At 32.4% G+C, this 13527-nt stretch overlaps 1 protein-coding gene across 1 annotated transcript; it reads left to right on the top strand.

Moving 5' to 3' along the window:
* The first annotated feature begins 12415 nt into the window (after window positions 1-12415).
* On the top strand, window positions 12416-13527 carry LOC132712973 (uncharacterized). The gene is made up of 2 exons (XM_060695414.1): window positions 12416-12934; window positions 13369-13527. The coding sequence occupies exons 1-2, from the start codon at window positions 12703-12705 to the stop codon at window positions 13509-13511; spliced, it is 375 nt and encodes a 124-aa protein (XP_060551397.1). The 5' UTR covers window positions 12416-12702; the 3' UTR covers window positions 13512-13527.

The following is a 13527-nucleotide window of genomic DNA, read 5'->3' as shown; positions in this document are numbered from 1 at the left end:
AATGCACTTTTCTATGACTTAATCAGCGAAAATAAAATTTACAAAATTGATTTAATAATACTCCTCCTTGTTTTTACTATTGAAGCTTACATTTTTATTTATCCTTTGTACTTTTGTATTTCTCTCTGTTTTATGGCACTTCCAAAGGAAAACATATCGAATATAATTATGTACGTTGTTTATGATTTGAATGAAAGATTTAATATGATTCACCTTTTGATACAATGTACATATAAAGTAAAAACCAATTGTTTGTTAAAAATGTAAAGTCTTTTCATTATTAGATTATAATTATCATATTATTATCATTATATGATAATTAGGTAGACAACTACCAGTCATTTGATAGTGGTCATGTGTCTTGGGAAAGATAAGTTACATAACCAAGGGGCAGGACGTGAAGTGGTTGCACACTTGTTTCAAGCGAGCGAATTGGTTGCAAACTTGACAAAATGGCAAACACGGCGTGATTTTTTGAAACGGGTGAACGAATTTTTGCCAGGCAAGTGGGTTTCTTTGTTATTTTGAAGTTCATTAGTATGTCTATTCCATAATGCAATATATATGCCAACACTCGGTTAAAGGTTTCAGCATCCTAGATTCTGTTTTGACGAAGTTATTGAAGATATAAACTGATCATGTAGATATTTTGAAATTTGACATGTGACTGTCTGGTCGGTTTTTTCTCCTAATTTTTTCGAATATGTAAGTTTTGAACTGCATTTAACAATAACAAAATATGTTTCTGTCAATGCTGTACAAATGGTTTAGTTTGCAAGTCCGACGATAACGTTCAATACACAAAAATATCTTGTTCAAGCACATTTTGGTTGCAGACTTATACTTCAAGCATTTTTGGTTGCAAACTTTTGTTTCAATAATGTGGCATGCATATTTAAGCGAGGAATAACTTATTTTTTTTTTTTTTTAAATAATTAGCAATATTAAGGCAATTATACCCGTTCATCTAATACAAATTGTGCATGCGTGCAGATATATCCTAACACAGGGTCTTTCAAATAGATATAAAACACAATATGCTAAATTGAAGTTCAGTTGTGTTTATCTTCATCATTTTTTTCTCCTCGATATACTTCTTTTCTTTTTACAAAGTCTGAGGACTTTTTTATCTTGGCATGACTAACGGTAAAGGAAAAGAAGAGAAAAATAGCAACAAACAGCATTCATTTTTGTTCTTTTTTGAGATTTGAAATAAATTTGATTATATAGTAGATACAAACTATATTAACATTGACACAAGGGCATTATTCACATGTTTCTTTAAATTGTTCCTTAGTATTGACCAATCGAAACATCTTCCAAATTCCCTAACTCGGAAAATGACTTTAAGTAGTTTTGTCACATATTGATCAGTCAATGTAAATTACCAATCGTATATCAGTTATATTATAATCTAATAGTCAAAATAATTTTTAGAATACCAATTGACATATATGACATGTACATCAAATCCGAAATATTGTAAACAAGCATGTCATTTTAACTTTTGGTTTATAAGTACATTTACATACTTTATGTCTAAAGCAACTGCTGATCTTTACATACAAAACAAACCAAAATAACATTTATTGTGGTTTTGATAAACTTTGGAAATTTTGCCGAGTAACATCGTATGTGTGCACATGTCCTTGTGTTTGTGATGAAAATAATTCACTTACATACAGCAGTACTCTCACATACGTTTTTATTTGTATGTAGTTTTCATTTGCATTTTACATATGATGACATATTTTAGAATTGAAGTATCAATAAATATTTTTCTTCTATGTGCTATTATTTTGTTTGCAGGCTTTTACTGATGATAATAGTATTGAACTGAGAACCATGTAATTTGAAACATAAAGTGCATACTTGTTGTAAAAGAAGAAAGTATAAATTAAATAACATTTATAACAAAAACAAGTAAAAGAACATAACTGTCAATAATTGCCATTGAAAATAGGTTAATAAATATAAACTACTACAATCCTTTTGCAAAGTTTTACAATGGATTTCAATAGAATAAGAATAAGTTTGCAATCAAAAATGCTTAAATTATAAGTATGCAACCAAAATGTGCTTGAACAAGATATTTTTGTGTATTGAACGTTATCTTCGGAATTGCGAACTAAACCATTTGTACTGCATTGACAGAAACATATTTTGTTATTGTTAAATGCAGTTCAAAACTTACATATTCGAATAAATTAGGAGAAAAACCGACCAGAACAGTCACATGTCAAATTTCAAAATATCTACATGATCAGTTTATATCTTCAATAACTTCGTCAAAACAGAATCTAGGATGCTGAAACCTTTAACCGAGTGTGGTATATATATTGCATTATGGAATAGACATACTAATGAACTTCAAAATAACAAAGAAACCCACTTGCCTGGCAAAAATTCGTTCACCCGTTTCAAAAAATCACGCCGTGTTTGCCATTTTGTCAAGTTTGCAACCAATTCGCTCGCTTGAACCAGGTGTTCAACCACTTCACGTCCTGCCCCTTGATAACGATAAAATAGATATGTTCATTTTTATCAAATACATTTTATTTGTAAAATTGTGATACTTTGTTCGTATTATTTCAGTTCATTTAGTTATTTATCAATATGCCCAGGTTTATACATAAGTGAATTAACACAATTGTCCTGGCTACCATATAACTTGAAATGGTGGCATTTGAATATTTATATTCTTACGCATGTTTGTGTCTCTAGAAGCACTTGATTTGATATTTCGTTTGATATGTATTGCAAAACAGCAGAATACAAAAAAAAATATTAACATACAAACTGTTCGGAGATTTTGTTCCACAATTACAACGAATATGATGATGATTATAATTATAATCAAAGTGAAATAGCATGTTGCAACGCAAACCGACAAGATGTATTTTTTGTAGAGAACGCACAATCAGCAAAAAGACCATCATTCTACACAGAAATAGTTAGAGACGTTTATATAAAACTATTACACGGTACAAAGTATAAGCCAGGGCTGGGAATCAAAACTGCGTCGTATCCTACAAAATGTAAACAAACGCCGCCATCTTGGAACGAAAAACGTATGTTTTTGTTTATAACTTTTATTGTTGGAAATGACTGAAAACAAGATATATGTATTAACACGCTACACTATTTTCCGCTTCGTTCGGTATATGTTGCTTGCACAACTGTTTTGTAAAACAAAAGTTATAGCGAACTTGCAACTCGAAGCGGGGCATAATTTTTATGAAAATGTGTGGATACGACGCAGTTCATATTGCTTTATCTATCGTTTTTTCCTTCAAATCAATTATATATTTGTTTCAGAGTTAACCATAAACTTCGAAATATAATTTTGCATCATTTACTAAAATTTCATTAAAAAGAGATGTTTATTTTCCAAGAAAATAATGATTTTTACGAAATGATACGACGCAGTTGAAAATAAAATATGATACGACGCAGTTGTATTTTCATTGCAGGCTGAATAATGGTTAAACTATTTTAATTATGTGCTAGGTATATGCTAATAACGTCCAAAAACATTTCTTGTTTACAACTTAAGTCAAAAGCAGAGGTCACTCATTGGTTTCATAAAAATGGAAATGTAATACAATTCTATTAAGGCTGCATTTTTCGATCGCATTTTAGTACTAATCATAAGCATCTACAAATTCCGAAAAGCTGTATCAAATGCAATATACATTGAAACACGTGATCGCACACCCATATGACAACGTGTTCTAGTGTTGCCTTAGCATGCTTATAAACTTGTTCCCGTGAGTTTGAAATGGGAGTGATTACTATTTTTGATACAAAATTCAATATTCCAGTGTAACCTCTCCTGGACCCTGTATTAATCAGGAATGACATAAAACAAAAGAGAAAGAATTGCAAATTTTGAAAAGGTCTCTCGCTATCGGGAATGCGCAAATTGCATGACTTCCTTTGTTACTTGTAATTAGCAATAATTTCCGTCAATTCCGTTATTACGTATGTCTTTTACGTGCCGATTTTATTGTCTTCATTTTCTTAATAATCGATGATAACAGATGAGCTTTATTATTTGAAACTGAACATTAAATTGTTAAAATTATATTATAAATGGTTAAGCTACAATATATTTTTGCAAGTAGGTTATGCGTTCCGTTTAGTCATTTTATGTTCAGTGCCGCGGAACTTTACCCCTGATTTTGTCGTATTGCGTTTCTTTATCGCCGATGAGGAAAGGTCTACGGAATGTATTTTCTATATTTGCACTTATAATTATCATTCTTCTCCGTAAAAAAACTTTAAATTTTCAAAATCGAGTTACATATGATACAACTACAAATTATTTTGTAAAAATGGTGTCCGTTTTGCAAAGGTATTTCACGCTATGCACCGATAAATTTGATGCAGATATAGGCAGAAATTTAGTTCAGATTATCGTATCGAATTTTCAACAGACTAGAGACATGGCATCTTAACATACCTTCATGCTAAAGTGTGATTTTTATTTGATAATGAATTGCGTGAAAACTTAAACAAAAGTTTTCAGAAAATGACTTCACAGAGGATTAGCCCCTGTTTACATTGAAAATTTCTCTGGTAGTCATACCGAAATAAGAAATTTAAATTTTATTCTCTTTATAATTAATTCAAATATTTATAATCTTAAAACTTCACGCCAGAAGTTGATAAAAAAGCTGCTTATTTGTACAGCTGACGTTAACAAATTTTGTTGAAAAAACAAATCAGACAGGTGTGTCCGACCGAGGCCGAGCTGTTTATGTTTACTGAATTCAAATCACTTGAACTGAACTGCTATGAATTCGAAAACCACTAGGGACTTTTTATTCTTTAGTGTGGAAAACCTATCAAGCTAGTTTCAAAATGTCGATGGTTCTCTGCAGGTACAACATTTTGCCTGAAATAATGCACAAGGGCGCACCTGAGGTCCTCGCCCCTAGTAAAGCTAATGTGTAGAGTGAAAGTTTGAAAAGAAACCACAAAAATGCAGTCATTACCCAGAACATGCAGAACCACAGTTAACTTAGAGCGTAGCTAGCCAAAATGAATTCAAGTAAATAGATTTCTACATTTTTTTTTTGCGAAAAAAATTAGGGATAATATTGAACATACCTAGGAAAATATAAGAAATTATTTCAGATATTATGATCAATAAGGTAACATGTTCATGTTTAACTGAAAATTCGCTTCCGCAATGTAAACTTTCAAATTAAATGGTATAATGGACATGACACATTGTATTCTAAATAATCAAAAGCAACAGAACATTGCTATACACCGAAAATGATCTGGGTTTTTTATCTAGCGCAAGTGATTATTCCATAAAATAGAAATGTATTGCCAAAATTATCCCTGTTGAAAAGACTGCCAAAAATACAACTGCGTCGTATCATATTTTATTTTCAACTGCGTCGTATCATTTCGTAAAAATCATTATTTTCTTGGAAAATAAACATCTCTTTTTAATGAAATTTTAGTAAATGATGCAAAATTATATTTCGAAGTTTATGGTTAACTCTGAAACAAATATATAATTGATTTGAAGGAAAAAACGATAAATAAAGCAATATGAACTGCGTCGTATCCACACATTTTCATAAAAATTATACCCCGCTTCGAGTTGCAAGTTCGCTATAACTTTTGTTTTACAAAACAGCTGTGCAAGCAACATATACCGAACGAAGCGGAAAATAGTGTAGCGTGTTAATACATATGGCTGTGACTAAAAAAAGGATTGGAGCACCACACTAAATACCGTATTCCGGTATATACCGGACAAGGCGCTTGAATGATAAAATGCTAAAATTTTGTCTTTTTACCCAACGGAATGAACTTTAACAGGTCTAATACATCTTTTCACATCGAATCAAGTACGATAATCAAGGAAAATGTAAATTTCGGCGAAAAAAACGATATTTGTCTATTTTGTGATCATGATTTCTGCAAGCGTCTAGAGGTACTGCTCCAATCCTGTATTGAGTTAAATCCAATACATATATCTTGTTTTCAGTCATTTCCAACAATAAAAGTTATAAACAAAAACATACGTTTTTCGTTCCAAGATGGCGGCGTTTGTTTACATTTTGTAGGATACGACGCAGTTTTGATTCCCAGCCCTGATAAGCGATGCTTACATAGATAGACTCGGCTTGATTTAACTTGTTCATGGGCGGGAGTGGTAAGTGCAAGCTTCCGCCGGCGCCCAATAGCAGCGAACATTTGCATGTAAGCATATCCACAGATGTTTTTATATCCAATTTCGAGTAACGTGTGTTGTGTAAACACTAAATAATCAAAAGATTGCACTGGTTCTTCAATAACGTTGTTTTATTATTGATTACCGGAAGTCAACTCATATAATGACGTCAATACAATAACATATAAAATGGCGCGTCACGCTAAACGTGACGCTAATATTGGCGCAATAACTCTGTACATGCATATGTACGTAACACTCCGGGGGCCACAATGCTTAATCAAGATCATATTAAATAAAATAATAATTGTACAAACTGAAATTTATTGAAATGAAATATTGTAACTTAAAAACTTTACTTTGAAATCAAATATATCTAGTGAATATAATTAAATTGCAAGTTCGACCAATCACGTAAATTCACAAACTGTCTCTGATAGTAAACGATATTTACAGTATTTCATTATGTAAAGGTCTCTCAATTCAAATCACTATTACAATAAGTTTCAAATCACTGTTATTATTCTCTGTATAACCGGTACAGTTTCGCTGATTATATATAACGCATTGCAAATGTCACTATATGTTTAAAAGGCATGCGCGAACAATTGGTGTCAGCAAATGCACGTGAATCACGTGACTGTACAATGTTACTTAAGTTCTAGTGGGTACAGCTTGGCAATAGGTCGTGTAGTAATTCCTCGTCTGGATCTAACACGGGCTGCTCGAATAGGCCTTTCTCAAATTATATGCATACTTTACATTCCATCACCAGAGAGAGGCTAACAGGGCATGAATGTAAACAAATAATGTCTGACCTGATAAGCCCTAGTGTGTTAAACTTACTGGGGAAATCTCATTTTTATTCCACTCTGTTATTCCAATTCTAGATATGATTATACCGTTAATTTTCATAAAATACCTAAGGATGTGAGTTTCATAAAGGAAAGGATTGTGAAAATAAGATGGATGAAAGAACATTTCAAGGTAAAATACCATTGTTCTTTTCTTTTTAAACCAAGCTACTTAAGATGTATTACTACTTACATTAATAACTCTGATTTCTCATTGTTTTAAATGTTTCATTAAATTATAAACATAATTATATGATTTGTTCATAAATTTCATTTAAAATATCACACATATAATGGTTACAAACATTTAAAACATAATTGCTTCAGAATCTAAATCAATACCGTTTTTATACTAAAAAGCAAAAACGGTTTTTTTATGTACTATTTCAGATCAATATTTTGCAATAGTTGCTCGTTTTGAAGCATTTCACACAATAAGATTAACAATCATGGACATAAATTCATATATGTCTGAAGAAAATAGATGTACCCTGTATATGGCTCGACTGGAGTAATAATGAACAGACCAGTAAGATGAACACTAAAGAAGAAGATTTCATTTCCAGGTATACACAAGACTTAATTTTCATTGTTTACACATAAACAAAGTTCAGCCCCTCTAAAAAAATATATGTGCAATTAAAATATAAATTGATATATTCTAGAAATGTCATAATTCTTGTTTCCACTTCTAAATAAAATGTATATATTTTTCAGGAATTCCACTGGTAACAGTCATGAACACAAATTGACAATTGGTATTTGAATCGCCTTTAATTGTAATATCTCTTCAATAAAGTGGCATAAACTATCAAACAGTTCAAAGAAGAATTACAGAAAACTAAGGAAGAAAACAAACAGATATATTGAACGTTTGATACAAACAAATTTTTCAAATGTTGACGGAGTATATTTTGTAATGTTATACATGATTTCCAACAAAATTTATATATATTCATTACAGTTTTCAATGTTATAAAACATCAGCAAAGACATTAAGAGCGTTTATTATGATGCAAGCAAAATAATCAGCTTGACTGACAAAATGTTTTTTAGCATATTTTAAAGGACTATTTGTTCAGTCTTTTGCGCATTGAATTTAAATAAAAACTTAAAAAGAAATCATCGCATTACTTTGTTTTTAACATTGTGCTTTGTTACATATATGGTACAGCTGCAGGGAATATGTAAAAATGTTAATAACATTTAATATTTTGTCCCATTTTTGTATTATATTGTTAAGAGAATATTTCTTGTAATGTTAAAGTAAGTGCTAAAAATCGATGCTGCCTTTCCTAATACCCTCCAACTGCAAGGTATTGCACAGGTTTTCTGCGAATGTTCAGTCTCCTAAGTACATGGAATATTTGGGGTTGGTAAGTCCAGGCAACATCCTCTGGAAGTGCCGTGTTCCCCAATGATTTGTTATATACCAGCCAGTAGAGGGTTCCAACAATATGACCACATAATCAAGTCGGACCAACTGGACAAGTGCAATAATCTAATGATACTTCAGCTTCGTCTTAATAAATTGACTGATATTTGCAATAACATGATTGTATTTCGTTATATACTAAATATTTTATACTGTAATTAATTAAATAGTTGATAATATATAAGTTTTACGTTCCTTACTCAGCATGAAATGTATTTTTACATTGCTGTAAACAATATCATGTGTTATGATACTGAAAATACATTGAAATGTATAAGACGGGGGTGTCATGTTTAAACAAAATATAATTTTGATTTGATAAGGCTGTCTGTAAAATTAACCAGTTTCTAGAGAGTCATCCAGAATTTTTTACTTTTAAATACAAATGAATAAAACTTTTTAAAACTTTTTTATTTCAATAGCTAAATTTAGGGGAAGTATGGTACAGAATTCAGCATCTATTATCAGTTAATTGCTTTATACACTCTTGACCAACATGTGTTTAGGTTAGCAATAAAATACTGATAACGCAGATAATGTCTATTTAAGTTGCAAAGAGTTAACCTGATATTTATACTAACAATTACTTGGAATTATCATAAACTTTAATTTGTATATCCTTCACTGTATATAGTGTAAATTAAACCCTTTGTTGATTTTTTTATCTCCAGAAGAGATTTTTGTAATATTAAATATAGTTCTCAACAAGTATGTAGCAAACACAACATTATCAAGATCTCTGACACAGTAGAAAAATATTTCGGCCATATATTCCTGATATGTTTACATAGAGCAGATACCGAAGCTTGCCCTGTTAGCCTCGTTCTGAGAAATCTATGAATATGTATGAGGTAATATTAAGAAGGGTCTATATGTCCATCACCGCCAGTTACTACATCTTCTATAATTCCTAATGACCAGCGCTTCCTTGGTAAATACTCGTCATGTATTTGAACCACGTCACCAACATTGATATTGTCACCATGGTTACCAGATTTTCTGTGAAACTCTCGCAACGATGTGAGGTATTCGTGTTTCCATCTTGACCAAAAATGATCAAGCGTTGCAGTCTTAAATCTGAACAATTTACCGGCCGATTCTTGTTGTGGGATCTCTGTCGTCTGCATAAATAGGGGAGGTAATCCTTCGTCCGTATAGTAGATGAGATGGGTCTCTGAGATCTGTGTACATGAATGTATAGATAAGTTTGCGGTCATTTATAACACATATTGTTTCCGAGACTTTTCTATCAGGAGGGTGGGGCATAGGTCTGGGTCGACTTATATGTTCGTTTCTTGATAAAATGTAATGGTCATCTTTCTGTGGTAAATTGTCAACATAATTTTCTTTACTATACGTAATGCTATTTTCTGAATATTCGCGTGTTTTCTCGTAGCATAATTGTTGGTTTGGCTTATGTCCTTCTCCGACTGACTCTTTTATTTTGAGATGCACTACTTTAAGTTCATTTTGCGTAATCACAGTCATAACGTTAATTATAGAGATGGGAATCGATGTATCAGTATCAGTTTTCAATGGTCCTTATAAAAGGTATCCGATTTTAGATTGTATTGCTGTAGGCCCGTCACCTGTAATAACTTGATCTTGTACTACGTTCCAGTAATGATCAGCACCAATAAGAATCTCGATATCAAAATCTTCATCTTCTGAGACCGGATGTGCGAGTTTGAGCCCTTTCAGATAAGAAAGGTGACCAGCATGTTTGTGATGAGATTTCAGTGGTGTGGAAATTTCAGGAATAATCAAAACCTTTATGGGAATATTTTCTTCTGGTGTTTCTAAATACACGGTAGCTCTGCTTAAATGTCGCACGCGACGCTCTGTGTCTCCGAAACCAGACATGTATAATGTTTCACTTCCGGTGGGCCCCAATTGTAATTTTTGGGCTAGGTGTTTACTTATAAATGAACTCTGTGAACCTTCATCAAAAAGGATATTGGCAGAAATGGAGGTACTTTTTGAGGTTAACATAGAAACTGCTGTCTTTAATAACACAGGACCTGGTGTGGTAGAGTGAGCAGAATGTAATACCGAAGTGGAGTTCTTTTTCTCATTGTTGATAACAGGATACTTATCTGTAGATTTAGCTGCTATTTCTACTCCACAAATACTAGTATGATGTCTGCGTGAGCATATTGTACAATTGAATTTAGACTTACAGACAGTCTGTAATCTTGTGGTTTCCCAGACAATTAAAACTAACCTTCTTTCCTTCACTATCTTCATTCCCTGTTCACAATCTTTAGATTTTGCACAGTCTATAGAAGAGTGCTCTCCCTTACAAAACACGCATCTTTGTCTATGTTGTCGTAAATTGCCTGGTATGGATGTATTTTTTCTTTCCGGCTTACTGGAATCAGATTTTGTTAAAAACGTTGCTGTCGGAATTAAATCTTGAGGGGTATTCAGCAAATTTCCAGCATCTAAAATATTGATTTCATTCAGTATACATTTCATCAATCCACACAAAGACCACGACTGTATCCCGTGCGCACGTGTAATGTTTGTTCTGACCTCTGGCGGTAGTTTTTTAAGGATAACAGGTGTAAGTAGTGAACCGTATGAAGTCTCATTCTGATTCAGTGAAGCTAATGCTCTGATATATTTCTCTGTTGTATCATAGGATTTTCTAACACCCTTTACAGTGTACTGGGTGCTGGAACTTCTAGTAATGCTTTCATGTAAGTTTGTATAATTCTGTCCTTTTGACCATATCTCTCATGTAACAATGAAATAGCCTGTTCATAATTAACATTAGTCAAGGCAAATCCAGCTATTGTTTGCAAAGCTTCATTTTTAAGACACGACATCAAGTAATTGAATTTCTGTACTCCGCTTAGTAAAAGATTCGTGTGTATAGCAGACTCGTAAGAATCCCAGGATGAACACCAGTCAAGGACATTTCCGTCGAACTTCGGCAAATCTAACTTTGGTAATTTGTGATATACTGAGCTTTGAGATAAGGACGGTAAGAAATGCATATGGGAAGTATTCTCGCTGATACCTGGCGCACAAATCTCGGATGTTTCGCTTGATACGGACGCTTGAAATGGCTGAGCGTTAGGGTTTAGAGCTGGGAAATTGTAGTTCAAATTTGAAATTGATACCTTCCTAAAATCATGTATCTTCTGTATCTTGGTCTTTAACATGTATATATACTCATCATGCTCAAGAATTTCTGTTTCTATTTGTTCTTCTTCTTCGTCTTGAAAATAATCAAGGATCTTTTCGTGAATCTCCGTGATCGTCTGCTGTATCTGTTTGAGTGAGTCAATGATCGTCACAAGTTCCTCGTGATCGGCTGCTTCACGCTGAGTTGCATCGAATTTGATCAGGAGTCGTGTAACTGCGCCTTTGTGACCCTTCTGTATAGAACGTAATTTTGTTGTCATAGTGTTATCCGGTTCGCGGGACCAAAATGTTGTGTAAACACTTAATAATCAAAAAATTGCACTGGTTCTTCAATAACGTTGTTTTATTATTGATTACCGGAAGTCAACTCATATAATGACGTCAATACAATAACATATAAAATGGCGCGTCACGCTAAACGTGACGCTAATATTGGCGCAATAACTCTGTACATGCATATGTACGTAACAACGTGTTAATTAATAGGGAGAAATATCCAGATATTTAAAGCATGCTTAAATGGTTTGCTTTAATGCCTAAATAAAGTTGTTTTGTTTGTTGTTTCTTTTTTCAAAATTTCAAAGAATAATTATTGGATTGTCCAATCGACAATCAATTCGTCCACTTGAGGGATGTTGCACTTATTCATTATCCCTCGGGCCATCCATAAAAAATTGTTTGTTTCTAGTGCTCCGACCGACCCATCAAAATAGTCCGACTCTATTTTTTTTTTTTTTTGCCGATTTTTATCCTTTTCGGTTAAAAAATACTTTTTGGTAATTTTTCTTCTTTCTGTTGTTTAAACAGAATCGGAATACACGGCCATTATCGTCAAAATAGCAGCCACCTGTCAACAACAAGATGTAATCTTTTCAGTGACAATTAATTTCGTAAACAAAAGTAAAGAGAGTAAATCTTGTATCTTAAAAAATGCTTTTAGGAAATATAATTCCCATGACACATGGTTTGATGTTTATGATATAACGGCAGAAGGACTAGATGTACCTCAAAATGTTCTAGATAATTTTGAAAAGGCAGCGCACATTTCTGTACAGAAGAGTATGGGTACAGAAACTTTTGATGCTAGTCCCTATGATCAAATTAAAATTTTAACTGACTCTGATCCATCATTAAAATTTGTAACAATTGATGTTGAAACTGAGTTGACAACACATTCAAAAGATGAGCCATCTACTAGTGCTACGGACAACAATGCCTTCACTATTCTCATGACATCACAAACATTGAAAATAAAGCCTCCTAAACTCTCGGATGAAAAGTCTAACTTTACAGGTATTTGTCTAAATAAAATTTTGTTTTTTAATATAAGGTGTTTAGTATTAACTTTTATTGTAAAGGGGCGGATAGTAGTTAGTAAATATGTTTAATTCTTATTTGTCTCAGACATCATTGTTAATTTAATAGATGATACAGATAGAAAAGCAGTTGCAGTTCTAGTTAAGTGTCTAGGACGTGTTTTATTAAAATAGGAAGGATTAATTTTTGTTATAGAAAATAAATGTCAGCTGAATTTTATAATATGATATAATATATTGATGCTTTTCATAGCCTTGATCCAGAAGCTGTTAAGCTTAATAAATAAAACATATTTAAAAAATGAAAAATGTTATATCAAATATATATTAAATATTAAACATACATTGAACAGTGAATCCTAACATATGGCAATAAGTAATTTTTTTAAATATCTATGTTTCTATTCATAGCTAAAAGCAGACTCTATAATGATCTGATTGAAGATGCACATGAGATAGAATTTCCAGCTTCTCTAGCAACAAGTGAAATAACACGTCGTGTGATGGTGATTGTAGATGCATTGTGGTATATAGATGGTAACCATGAAAAATAAATCGCAAACTAGAAAA

The sequence above is a fragment of the Ruditapes philippinarum genome, unplaced genomic scaffold, assembly GCF_026571515.1.
Source record: "Ruditapes philippinarum isolate M1 unplaced genomic scaffold, ASM2657151v2 ctg9802_1_1_1_1, whole genome shotgun sequence".
Lineage (NCBI taxonomy): Eukaryota > Metazoa > Mollusca > Bivalvia > Venerida > Veneridae > Ruditapes > Ruditapes philippinarum.
The sequence above is the reverse complement of the archived record's forward strand: the minus strand, read 5'-3'. Positions and strand labels throughout refer to the sequence as shown.